Source organism: Rissa tridactyla, chromosome 13 (genome assembly GCF_028500815.1).
Source record: "Rissa tridactyla isolate bRisTri1 chromosome 13, bRisTri1.patW.cur.20221130, whole genome shotgun sequence".
Taxonomy (NCBI): domain Eukaryota; kingdom Metazoa; phylum Chordata; class Aves; order Charadriiformes; family Laridae; genus Rissa; species Rissa tridactyla.
Genome location: NC_071478.1, coordinates 1,795,045 through 1,807,758, shown reverse-complemented (window position 1 = coordinate 1,807,758; position 12,714 = coordinate 1,795,045). Strand labels below are relative to the sequence as shown.

The following is a 12,714-nucleotide window of genomic DNA, read 5'->3' as shown; positions in this document are numbered from 1 at the left end:
TACTGTCAACATTTTGGTAGCTTAATTTCAGCTTAAGTATTAAATAAAGAATATGCGCGAGTGATCGGTCCAAATAAACTCCTTTATTTCTCTGTAGTAAATACAGCACTATCTGAATTTCAAGCTCCCACAGGTCCAACCATTCCTTTCTTTCCCTCCTAGTCCAGAAGTGAATTACCACTAGAAGACTCCTGTCTGGTCAGTCTGTTCCCTCCAGCTCATCCCCTGTCCGTCCTTCCACTCCCTGCGGGCAGTGGGGCTCCACACCAGGCTCCTTTTCCCTATGAGAGGGCAGATTCTTCACAGGAGAGAAGAAACACCTACAGGGGAGAAAGCACAAATTCAGCACTATGTGCGTGTTCCAGCAGCTGGAGATAATAAAAGCTCTTACCTAAGGTGACCAGATCACAACGTAACTACTGTCATCTGCTGTTAGCAGGTGCAGCAGGAATTAGGGAATGAAGTAGGGAAAGCAGCAGGCTTCCAACAGCAACAAGAGAAGAATCTCTAAGAGGGTACCTACAACCTCCTCACCTTCAGGGACATGGCCAGGACCATTTCCCCTGCCATTTCCAGTTCCCTTCAACATTCCAGGACATAAGGCAGAACCGTTCCCTATTTAAAGCCTTGAAGAGCACTATAACCTCAGCAAATAGCTTCTCCAGCCTTTGAAACCCCTCGGGTGTTCTCCTGGCAGGGGTTCCCCTCAGCGCCCAGTGGGGACAGGGCACAGACTCACCGTTGCTGTACTTGCATTGCTTCAGCGCCTCATTGAAGCCCTCGCACAAGGTCAGGTCTCTCTGGTTGGTGGCACATTCCAGGAACTGCTTCATCTCATAGTGGCAGGGTCCATAGGGCGACTGCTGGTACACGGGCTGCTGCCGGGGCTCCTGCAGGCAAGGGCGTGCTTGGGGAAAGGGCTCTGGGAGCAGAACCACGCAACCCCCCCCCCCCCTTCAGTAATCACCGCGGCTGCTTGTCGCCGCTCGGCCGAACGGCCTTGTCACCTTGGGCTGCCGGGCGCCAAGGACAACCGGCCCTGAGGCGCACCGGCGGGCCCCGCTCCCCGGCACGGGCCCTCAGGGGCACCGGCGGACCCCGGGCCTGCCGCCCCCCACCCCACGGCCACATCCCACCCGGGCCCCGGTGACGAGGCCACCGCCGTCCGGACGCCGCTCTCACCTGAACGGGAGCCGCCGCTTTGGCCGGTTCGGAGGAGCCGCCGCTGAAGACTCCGGTGAGAGCGTTACCCACGACGTGTCCCACGGCGGAACCCACGGCCACGCCGGCCGCCGTGCTGGCCATCTGCGCCATCAACCCGGGTTGCGCCGGCTGCGCCACCGGAGCCGGGCTGCGGAGAGGAACGAGTCAGAACGCGGCGAGCGAAGACCCGTCTCCCCCCGTTCCCATCCCGTGTGCGTCCCCTCACGGTACCTTGCCGGGGCCGGCGGCGGCGGCGCCGCCCGCCCTACGCTCCTACTGCCGCGCGCCATCACCTCAGCACTGCGCGCGCCCCCGCCTCGCGCGCCGCCTTAAGAGGCGCGAGAGGGCGCCCCCCGGCGGCGCGGGGTGGCGCAGGGAGGGGGCGCCCCCTGGCGGCGGCGGGCGGCGCAGGGCGGGGGCGCCCCCTGGCGGCGGCGGGCGGCGCAGGGCGGGGGGGGGGGTGGGCGGTGCGCGTGGCCACGCGCACCGCCCACCCCCCCCCGCCCTGCGCCGCCCGCCGCCGCCGCCAGGGGGCGCCCCCCCCCCCCCGCCCCCGTCGCCTCAGCGGAGCCCCGTCTGCTGCCCCCAAACTCACGTCCCCGCAGTCGGCGGCCCAAAGGTGGCTCAGCTCCTTTTTGGGGTCCCACCAGCGGGTGAGGACCGTGCTCTGCTGGGTGCTGAAGAGCCCACGAGCAAGGACGAAGCCCGGAGTGGCCCGGGCGGGAGTGAGGAAGCCGCGGCGGGGGGGAAACACGGGCTGAGGCGGGGTGGGGAGCACGGAACCGCGTGAACGTCTCCAGGGATGGGGCCTCCACCACCTCTCTGGGCAACCTGGGCCAGTGTCTCACCACCCTCAGCGTAAAGAAAGGAGAGAGCATGAAGGGGCTTGTTGGAAATGGGCGCCGGAGACGGCCCCGGTGCAGGGGAGCCGATGGGTGGAGGAGAGGTGGATAACGAAGGGCCGGGAGAGGGAAGATGAACAAGTCGGCAATTGGGGCAGAGAAAAGAAGGTGCCGGGGAGGAGCGCGGGGAGGAATGATGTGGTCTAAGCCATTGGCCAGCACAACAATCTCTGCAGCAGCCCTCTGGATACAAACCAGCAGATCAAGGAAAACTGTGCAAGGCGTGGACGTTGTTGGGAAGTAGGAATCCATGGAGAGATGATGATGATGAGCCCTCAAATCACCCAACAGACAGGCTGGGCGACGCCAGTTTCACCTTCAAACCAATTTCTTGACAACCATCTCTTCCCGGGCACCCCCACTGGGCCCGTCTCTGCCTGATGTCTCCCTGCGATGGGCCTGGTGGCCCGCTCCATCTTTGGGTGTTCCCGATGCCCCGTGGAGTGAAACAAATCCAGTTGTCGTCCAGGGGAAAAAAACCCCAACATCCCAGCTCTGTTATGTCTTCAGGGCTGCGTTCATGCGCTCGGCGAGTTATGAAAAGCAGCTCTTTGGGCTGGTTCACTGCCTGGCAGGAATTAGGGAGCTAACTCACCGCCGGGCTGGCGATCAGCTGCCGTGGAAGTGTTTTTGGAGAATCAAATTTCCAGCACGCGGGGAAGAGAGACGCGTTTGTAAAGCAAACTGCCCCCTCGGCGCAGGGGCCGGGTGGGCCGGGGGCAGCAGCTCCTGCGCTTCGGAGGGAAGGGGCTGTGCCTCAAGCACACGCAACGGGGGGGCTCCTCTTCTGGTGGGGGGGTGGGGGGTGGGTGATACCCCCAAATCCTTCCCCCCGCAGCGCCAGGCGACTCGCCGTCCCCGGCAGCTGTGCGGTTCTGCTCGCAGCTGGAGCAGCAGCATTTTACATTTGGCATTTGCCCATCTTTTGCTGGCTAATAAAGGGGGGGGGGGGCACACAGCTGTGGAACCAGAAGAATGTAACTGGAAAACCCCTGCACCAGCAGCACCTGCGTTTCTCCCTTGTGTCCCGGGGGAGCGGGGTTCCCTTCCCCACACAGCTCGTCTGTCCCCCCCCAGCCCCGACAGCCCCATCCCGCCGAGCTCAGCCACCAGCACTCGCGGGGAAACAGGGCTTAAAGATGACGGAAAAAGGGCAGGAAGAAAAGGGTGACCCCGAGGAGCCCCTCGCTGCGAGGAAACCCCCGGGGGGGAGCTCAGTTGCAGCCCACCGGCGCCTGGGGGTCCCGCACCCAGGGCTCCGCTTCCCTCCCGCTTGTCCCTGGCTGTAGGGAGAAGCCGGGCATGAGCTGGGGTGGGGGGGGAGGATGGGCTTGCGGGGGGCATAGGGAATGCCAGACCCCCAGCCATAGGAACTGGAGGTTCGTTAGTTCCACTGGGCGCAGAAGGACTCGTTGAAGGAGCCTAGGTTTCAGGCTGAGCGCGACCCTTTAAGCTGTGTCTGGGGGACCCTTTGATTTGGTTAATTAGACGCAAAGTTTTTCTGTGCCGTGGGAGGCCGGGTATGCGCTGAGGAGCGCGGCTACCCCGGCTCTACTAATGAGATAATTAATTGTGGCTGTCTGAGGAGGCTGGGCGTACACGGGCCCGCCCGCACACCCCCAGCCCTCCGCGCCCCGCCGGGGCGGCCTCGCACTGTGCTGGGGGGGATGCGTTGGGTCTCCCCCTCCGCTGATGAGCCATCCTCTCCTCGGGGCGTCGTGCAGCAGGGCCCCCTCTGCATCTAAATACCCCCACCACGGTTTTTGCTCTGTCCCTAGCCAAACTTCCTAATTCCCCTGTTTTTCAGCCTAAATTTGATCTTTGATTCAAGCAAGAAGCTTCGTCTCTGCCGGCTTCCCCTGCTCCAGCAGATCCCTCCTTACTCAGGTGTGAGGGCCTGCCTGCGCTTGAAGGTTAATTCTGGATGAAGGGACATATAAATCTGAAAGACAGTGGCTAATTCCCAAATAGTGCTGGAAAGATTTACTCAAAACCAGTCATTTCTGAACACCTCAGTGCACCGGCCGGCCTGTACGTCCCTCCTGGTGGCAGCAGATCAGGCACGACGAGGTTTGTAAAAAGCGGGTCTGCTTTTTCCAACTGCTTTCTCCCCATTGCTCTAAGAGCAGATAATCATCTCCCCCTTCAGAGTCGGCCTCACTTAAATCCTCACGCTGTCGCCGCCGAAATGTGGCTACAAAGAGATGTAGGAATTCCCCAAGCGCTTGGATTGCAAGGGGTTATTTCACGGGTAAGGAATGCGATCCCCGGCCTCAGCCCCGCCATCGGGCAGCAGACCCCGCTCTGTCCCAGCCAGGCGGCATCTGCGTCGGCTCAGGGGAACGGTGACACCCTCGAGTGGCCTGTTCCCACCGGCACCTTCTCCCCGCGGCCGTGCCATGCTGCAGCGCATCCCTGTCCCAGGCCACCGCCAGCAGGTAGCCATCTGGAGCTGCTGCCGAGCCCGCTGCCTCCCAAGCGGCAGGTTTGCGCTTGGAGAAGCCTAATTACTGCGTGCAGGGGCAGATCTGGGCAGTGCTCTGGGTGTACCCGAATTCAAGTTATTTAGGTTAACAGCAAATTGCATGGAATGGTTGCTTGGGGATCTGGGCAAACTATTCAAAGCAGAAGAAAGCGTCTGATGAATTAGCCAATATTTTTGTTTGTGGACAATCCCCCCCCCCCCAAAAAAAAAAAGAAAGAAACAAAACCTCCAGTTCTTACCAATGTGTTTGCTACCCAAAATTACTCTGTGAATCATATGCTCAATGTATTGCAGTCAGTGGGTTTCTCCTGTCCTGCTTTTATTTTCATGTTTGAGCTCTGGCTAGTCCTAATTTTGCTTGTGCCAAGTGGCTGATTCCAGTCTCCCAAGACCATACAGAGCTTTCAGGTCAGACGTAAACATGCAAGCGCTACCTTTTTTTATTCTATAAAGTGTTTTGCAAGCAGAAGTTGCAACTGCCAAATAATAACACCACCAAAAAAATATAATAATCAAGCAAGTTGCTACCACTAAAAGGCATGGATAGATTTTTCATGAGCGAAGGGGCACGTTTCCCGCAGTCCTGCCTCACCGCCGTTCCCCCGAGGGATAACGAAGCAGCAGCGTCAGAGAGGTGGTATTCGATGGCACCGCAGCGTGGCACACAGCCCTCTCACACGCTGGATGCCACGGGCTTTCAGCATGAACCCCCCAAGCAAACCTCTCGCTGTCTGCGTCCTTCCTTGGTCTCCTTTTAGCCAAAACGCGATGTCGTGAAATGAAGTGTCTGCCCTGCAAGAGCCAGAGATGAGAAAAGGCAGGAAGAAAAATCCCCGGCGTCTCACTGGGGGAGCTGCAGGCGGCCAGACGTGACTGCGAGGGCAGGGACGGGGAAGGAAGGGAAGGCAGCGCTACAGAGCGCCCTTGCAGCTTTCAAGTCTGGTGCTCCCAGGATCTACATGCCATTTCTTGGATGTGGTTTGCCCCGAGGGCAATCTCAACAGCTGTGAAGTTTCAGCAGATGAACAATGTAGTTTTCAATAAATTTCACAAAGCAAATGAAAGGACTTTAACTCATTCGTGCTAAGCCGCTTTTGGTCTGAAGGCTCTTCCGGACCCGAAACCATTCACATCACGGGTGTTTCCCATTCGAAGCCCAGGGCCTGGCTGCTGGAGCACGCCTGAGCAGGACTGCTCTGCTCCGGGTTTCCACAGAGCTCTTCCCCAGCAGAAGGGGCTTCTCTCAGCCATGCCCCGTGTCCTGGGAGCTGCGGGCACATCTCTGCCTTTAAACTCAAACCCACCCTGGTGACCCGCAGGTGGAGGAAGGCATCAGATGTGGAATTCCCTGGTGAGCAAAGAGGAGGTGGTAGAAAGAGAAGTTCCCCAGATCTCCTCTTCTGGCTAATGGCTGATGCCATTAGTTGTAGCTTAAAGAAGAAGTTTTGTGTCACAAAAGTTAGCCCCTGTCAAGAAATTACCTCTTCCAAAACGCCTCCAGGGTATCCCCAGATCACGAGGATGACAATCACTGCGAGCTCCGTGCATTTGCCTGCTAAATATGGGACAAGATGGCAAACCTGAGCCCGGAGATGTGGGTTTGTTTTCCCCAGGGCCGTGGAGTGCCCCGTAAGCAGTGCAGCTGGAATGCCAGCGCGGGTTTGCTCCGTGCGCGTCTGGAGGCTCTGAGCGACGAGACAGTGCCCTTGGCTGCCTCTGCGCTGGCTGGGAGCGGGCAGGGGCTGCAGGAGCCCCACGCAGGGACCTCCCACCCCTCGCAGGAGACGAGAGTCCTGAGCGGGCCCTGGAGGGGTCTCGCACCTTCACAGGCTCCCTGCTTTCCCTGCCCGTCCCGGGCGATGGGCTCGGGGCTTGGCATTTCCCCCTCACCCAAATGTCCACCCAGAGGCTGTTTCCCTCCCCTCCGGCGGGGCTGCTCCCTGCTCTGGTCCCCCCCTCCATGGCAGCCACAGCAAACACCTGCAGGGCGCCATCCTGGTGGCTCCCCAGGGTGGCTCAGGGCCGCCGGTAGTGAAACAACACGTGAGCGAACATGGAAGCAAGAACGGGGTCTGCGTGTGAGGCAGAGGCACCTGTGCCCCTTGAGGAGGCTGTTAGCACCAGCCCGTGAGCAGCCACTGATTTGATCTAGATTATTACGGTAACTACCTCCCCCCACCCCCCCTCCCCAGGCAAAGACACAGCCGTACGCAGCCCAGGAGATCCCGGGCGACGCTGCAGCCCTTACACAAACACTTCACAGCCACCTGCGACTGGGGGCCCTCTGTCTTAGCTCCCCAAAATGTCTCATGAGTTGTTACCACCACCTTGTTCTCCCTGCCCTGCTGAGGCTGTCCGGCCATCAGCTTCCAACATCGCTTCTCGGCTGGAAACTAAACACCGGAGCCCATCTTCTCTTTCCCCTGTAGAAGCAGGCAGTGGTGTCTCCTCTTCCTTTTGCTTCCCCTGCAAATGTGCATGGAAGCGCAGTCACGCAGTCTGGTTTGTCAAGATTTCTGCTGAAATGCTCTTCTTTCAGCTGGAGGCTCTACCACAGAGTGCTGAGCTCAACGCAGAGACCATCCACGGGTTCCTCCAGAGGAGCAGTGCGGGTTTTCTGCCTGGCCTTCGCAAAATCGCTGGCCTGAGCCGCCACCGCAGCTCTCTGCGAAGGCTGGGCACAGCGTACACCGTGCTGGATTCACTCCCAGCTGTGTGCAAGCTCTCGTGGGGCTCCTTTTAGACTGTGCTTCAGGATCTTCAAGTTGGTCTCTGGGTGCTTCCCCGGCTCTGAGGCTTCTGCACTGAGTTTGTGATAATGCAGGCTCAGAGGTCAGCAATTGCTGCCCAAGAGAAAGTGGAAAAACATCTTGGGGACTGAGCTCTGCCACAGTCTGGCAGCCAACTTGTCGCAGTGGCATTTGTTAATGGCAACGCAAGTGTGGGTCACAGACACGTCCTTCCCCAGAGCATCTAGCGTCGCGTGAGCTCCAAACTGCAGGGCACTGCCTCACTGCTGCGCAAATTAACCGCTGTGAGAGCCACTTTGCATCCCGATGGGAGCCAAGAGAGCTCACACCAACCAAACCCCCCACCTCCGTGATGTCTCTCCCTGGTTGTCTCCTCCAGACTGAGTTTACTTGCCCTCCCATCATTCTTCCCTCCTGGCTTGTATCCTTGCTGCTTTCACGTGGCGTCACTTGGCCAGAGCCCGCAGCGCTGCCCCGATGCCGGGCAGCCGCCCCGCAGGTGCCCGGTCCTGCTCACCCAGCACCAACCCGTCCCACTGCTTCCCCGCCATGAGCACAGTGCCCCGGCCCCGCCGGCACACGGGGAGCATTCTCTGTTTGCCACGGCTGGCCCTGGCTCTCCCGGCTGGCCTGCGCACCCTGGCGATGGACACCTTCCACTCATGGTGGGGAAAGCCCAGCCCGGGCTGATGCCGGAGCAATGCGGAGGGGCAGGAGGGTCCCGGCACAGCGAGACGGAGCCCAGAGAGGCTGGGGATGGTACCTGTTCCAGCGAGGTGCTGAGGAGGGGGGAGAGGGAGGGGGGAGAGGGAGGGAGGCGAGGGGTTTGACTGCTCTGAGAAGAAACCTGCGTGAAGAGAAGCCTCGACCCACACCCTGAATTCCACCGCTCGGCTCTGGGGACAGGGGGAGGGAGAGAGGACAGGACGGGACATTTCCAGCAGACCCACGACTTGTTCGTAAAAGCCTCATCTCACCAGCCCTGCCTGCCTCCTCCCCCCTCGCCTCCACATCTCGCGCTGGCTTTTATTAACGCAGTCCCCCTTAGGCTAGAGGGAATCACATCCCAGGAGACATTCCAGTCTCAGCTCGGCTTCGGAGGGGATCAGAGGGAGCCAAGGGTGGGGGGCGTTTCACAAGGACGTTTCATTTGTGGAGAGCTGGCAGGTCGGGAGCGCTGCAAGACGGCACTAGCAGGCTCCTTATCAGACACGGAGCAGCCGCAGGCTGGAGCCGAGTCTCTGCTGGGCTCTGCATCTCCCAGTCCTTCCTGCTTTGTCCAGGCTGCTGCCTGGAAGCTCTTCACCTGGGCTCGGCGGGTGCCGGGAGCGTGGCTGGGCACGGGGAGCCTGGGCAGGGAGTCTCGCCCTCTCGCTCGGGTGACGGACACAACTGCTGGCCACATGCGGCTGGGTCCGTGGTGCCACCGGGACTCAGCCCGGGATCAGCGTCCTCCCCCGGGCGCCGGCAGGGCCTCGGCCGCCAGCTCCTCGCAGCCATCGCACCCCGCACCGGCCGGGGCTGGCACTTCTTGCCAGGAATGGGAGCTGGCTCCCCGGCGTCTGGCTCCTCAGGTGAATTGCGGTGTGCCCTGAGCCCACGCCAGGAAAATGCCGGCAGATGAAACTCCGTCTCAGGCCAAGAGACACGGAGATGGATGTGTTTTCCTTGCCTGGCTTATCTTGCAGGCAGCGCTGCTCACCGGAGCCCGGCAGTGTTTGTGTGCGCTCGGCTCCTGGCACGGGGGCAGGAGATGATGAGACAACAAACACTGTGGTGAACCTCTCACGGGGGGGGGGCCGACGGCCCCTGCCCCTCCGGGACCACTGGGAGCTGGTTCCCGGGACCGAATCCTGGGGCTGGCTGTGGGGGAGAAGCGGGAGGAAGAGCTGCAGGACCCCGTGAACTGCAGTGAGAGCTACACGGGGGCTGCCACAGCTGCCCCCACCCCGGGACCCGCTCCTGGGCTGGACCACTGCAGGGTGAGGGGCAGGACAGTCCCGCTGCCATCTCGCTTGTTCCCAGAGGGAGGGGGCAGCAGCGCCAGCCCCGCAGCCCCACAGCCCCGCAGCCCCACAGCCCCGCGGCAGGCACGCTCAGCCCAGCCCCACTGCCCCTCTCCTGCCCCTGGGTTTCAGGAGGGCAGGAGACCAGGTTCCAACCTCGGCAGACTCTGCACCTCTGGGTTCAACCCAGAGTTAAGTTCAAGGATGGGGGTTTTTTAAAGGCAAAACCAAATAAATGCAAAAATAAGTAGCAGTGGATCAAGCAAAACTTTCTGGGAATTCATGGTGGGACTGTTGCGTTGGCCCAGTCAAGCTGAAGTCTGGAGACAAAACCAAACGTTTTGGCATTTTCAAGGTGCACAGTTTGGATGCAGGGCAGCCTGCACAATTCCAGCCATTTTCATCTAAAAGATTTTGAAAAGCTAAAAAGAGCTTTGAAGCAAAGCATTTTGCTGACAAACAGATTTTTTTATGTATTACTTTACGTATTACTTTACTGTTTCACTTGTGAGTCGAGGCCCAAAGGCCACATTTCGCCTCACCTCGCCCCCTCCCCATGCCCACGCCTTGGGCTGCCAGCTGGGGCGGAGAACCGGGTAATTCAAGGCCTCTTCAAGAAATACTCCCGCTCACGGGTGTTCACAAGGGCAGTTCACTGCGCACGACCCCCAGCCTTGTTTGCACCCACCACCACCTGTACAAACACCCGCTTTGGCTGCCCAGGAGAAAAAACAAGGTGCCAGGGCCAAGGAAAAGGGGAATCCCAAAAGCGAGAGGGTGAGAGCAGAGACGTGCCTGACGGGGATGCGTCCCCGTTTGTCATCCACTGAGCAGCGATGCTGGAGACATCAATTCATGAGGCCATCACCTACAGAGAGAAGAGGAAAGACGTTAGAGAAGAGAAATCAAAGGGGTTTCTCTGTCCTGGGGTTTGGCTCCTGGACGCTTTTCAAGTGCGCAGGGAAATGCCCAGGAGGTGTAAAGCTCCATGCTGACTTTGCAGGGAACCTAAACCCAGGTCCCCAGCCACACGGAACACAGCTGTGAAAGTCACACCAGGGAGGTGGCAGGAAACAAAGGACTTTGGACAGACAGCCTTAATCCACTTAAAGTCGGTTTCTCTCTCGCTTCCCTCCCCTTTCCCCTTCGCTCTCATCAGAGACCTCTTCCCCCACCTCCTCTCCGTCCAAAGTGCCTCACAGCAGTTTCACACCCGAGTGGCCCATGGACTGGAAGAGTTATTCCACCGCTTTGCTGCTCACAACAGAGCGGAATCGGACCTGCTGTTCCCTTCCTCCCTCTTCCACCTCCACCTCTCCCACCATTTGGTGGTCTCTTCCCACCAAATACCTGCTGGGGAGGGGGCTGCTGAGAGAGGTTGTCCCCAGCTGGTGGTTCCTGTTGAGACTTGTGTTATGGTGCCACTTCTCCTGCCCAGGCATCCCCAAGGTGGAAAGCCCCCTTGCTGGAAAGCCTCGGGGGAGCGGCAGAAGAGCTGATGCTTGTGGCCAGAAGGACTTGGGAAATGCAGGACAGCTCTGCCACTTGCTGGAAGGCACTGGAGCAGATGCTGAGCAAGAAGAGCTACGCGTGGGGATGTTGTAACAGCAACATCGGCGACCATCGGCACCTCCCAATCACGAAGGCTTCCACTGAGCTCCTGCAGCCATCACGAGATCCCTGAACGCCAAACTTGGCTCCAGCCTGGCAGGAGCTGCGGGAAAGCAAGCAGCAGCGCCTGCGCTGAGAGCTGTCAGGCTGTCGGCGCCCTGGTGCTGGGGTGGGAGCAGGCTGCAGCAGGGCCCTCTGCAGCCGGTGAGCACACGAGACCCCAAAACACCCAACGGGCCGTTTTCCTGCTGCCAAACATCTATTTGCTCGGCTGTGAAATATTTGTAATCCCAAACACACCACGCACTTTCTTTTGTGTGAAGTGCCTTGGCAGGAGCCGGCAGTTGTCACAGGCGATCCCATCTCTGTGAGGACCGTGTTTCCCACAACGCCCCCTTCTAAGGTCTCCCTTTATCAAGAAGAGCCAAACTGCCTGTTGCTGCCTCATGAGCTGCTCCCACATCCCTACCCGCTTCCCAGGGCACCGACGGGCTCCACTGCCATGGTCTGGAAAGCACCAAGCCCCCGGAGACACCAGCATTCAAAGAAAAGACACTAAAGAAAAGAGAGACCAAGGCAGTAAAGCGTTTCTCGCTGGCACCCAGCTGCCTGGCTCACAGCAAGGCAAGAAAGTGGGATCTGCTCTGTGTTCCCGGGACACAGCCAGACCATCAGGAGAAGGGCAGATTCCGCAGCGTGGAGTCTGAGCCCCATGAACACCAGCTCCTCACTTCTTCCCTTTTGCTTCTTCCCCTCCTTCTCTTTCCCCTCTCACAAGTAGGGCCTCGGGGATGCACCAAACGCACCGCTCGGCGCAGGGACGTCTCGCTAACAGCCCGCTGCCTGAGCACGGCGGCACCTTCCAGGCACGGCCACGACCGGGCTCTTTCTTCTCGCATCTGCTCACCGTACCCAGTATTTGCACCCTCGGTATGGTTCCCATAAAACAAAACACGAACAATTGATCACAGACAACTAAAACAGTAATAGCGTCCGGGATGTCAGGAAGCCTTACCCACTCCCTGCACACCAGCCCCGGCAGCTGGAGATCAAAGTTTTCTTATTTGCATACATTTCTTGAAACAATTTGCAGCTAAACTGAGGGGATGCTGACACAGTCCAGGGCTTCTCCCATAGAAACAGGAACCGAGAAGCCAGATCTGTGCATTGCTCCATCTCCAGGTGGCCGAGCGGATGGTGGCTTTGGCATCCCCAAAATGAGGGGGGTGTTCCCTTCTTTCCCCCTTCCTCAGCACCCCGCACGGGGGGGAAAGCCTTTTTTTTTTTTTTTTTTTTTTGCAAATATTTCAGCGAAGGGCTCGGCGCACAGCGATGCTTTTGGCCGCGGCCGCGTTTTGTGCCTCAAAACCCAAAAGATAAGCTTAAAAACCCAAGGCGATGCCTCGGCGGCTCCGAGTGGTACCCGAAGGGCAGGAAGGAAAAAAAAAGAAAAAAAAAAAAGGCTGAAAACCACCTTTTCAACCCTCCTCCGCCTAAAACCCATCCCCAGTTTGGGGCACCGGAAGGCTGAAAGATGCAAAAATCCGGCGGCCAGGCAGAAAAGCACCCCCGGGGACACTCCGGGGGGGACACCCATTGCACAGAGACCGGGGGCCGGGGGCGGGCAAGTGCGGGAGGGGGGTCCCGCCCGTCCCGCCCCGCTCCGCCCCGCCGCCTCCAGCGGCGGGGCGGAGCGGGGCGGGACGGGCGGGACCCCCCTCCCGCGATGCCACCGGCCCGTGTCCCCCCCCCCCCCC

At 59.5% G+C, this 12,714-nt stretch overlaps 1 protein-coding gene across 1 annotated transcript; it reads right to left on the bottom strand.

The window, feature by feature from the left end:
- Window positions 1-63: 63 nt before the first annotated feature.
- CHCHD10 (coiled-coil-helix-coiled-coil-helix domain containing 10) lies at window positions 64-1,560 on the bottom strand. Its single transcript, XM_054219922.1, has 4 exons — window positions 1,435-1,560; window positions 1,183-1,351; window positions 740-890; window positions 64-320 (listed from the first exon to the last, which is right to left on the bottom strand). Exons 1-4 carry the CDS (start codon window positions 1,491-1,493, stop codon window positions 301-303), a joined length of 399 nt encoding a protein of 132 aa, XP_054075897.1. The 5' UTR covers window positions 1,494-1,560; the 3' UTR covers window positions 64-300.
- Between the last annotated feature and the right edge of the window lie 11,154 nt (window positions 1,561-12,714).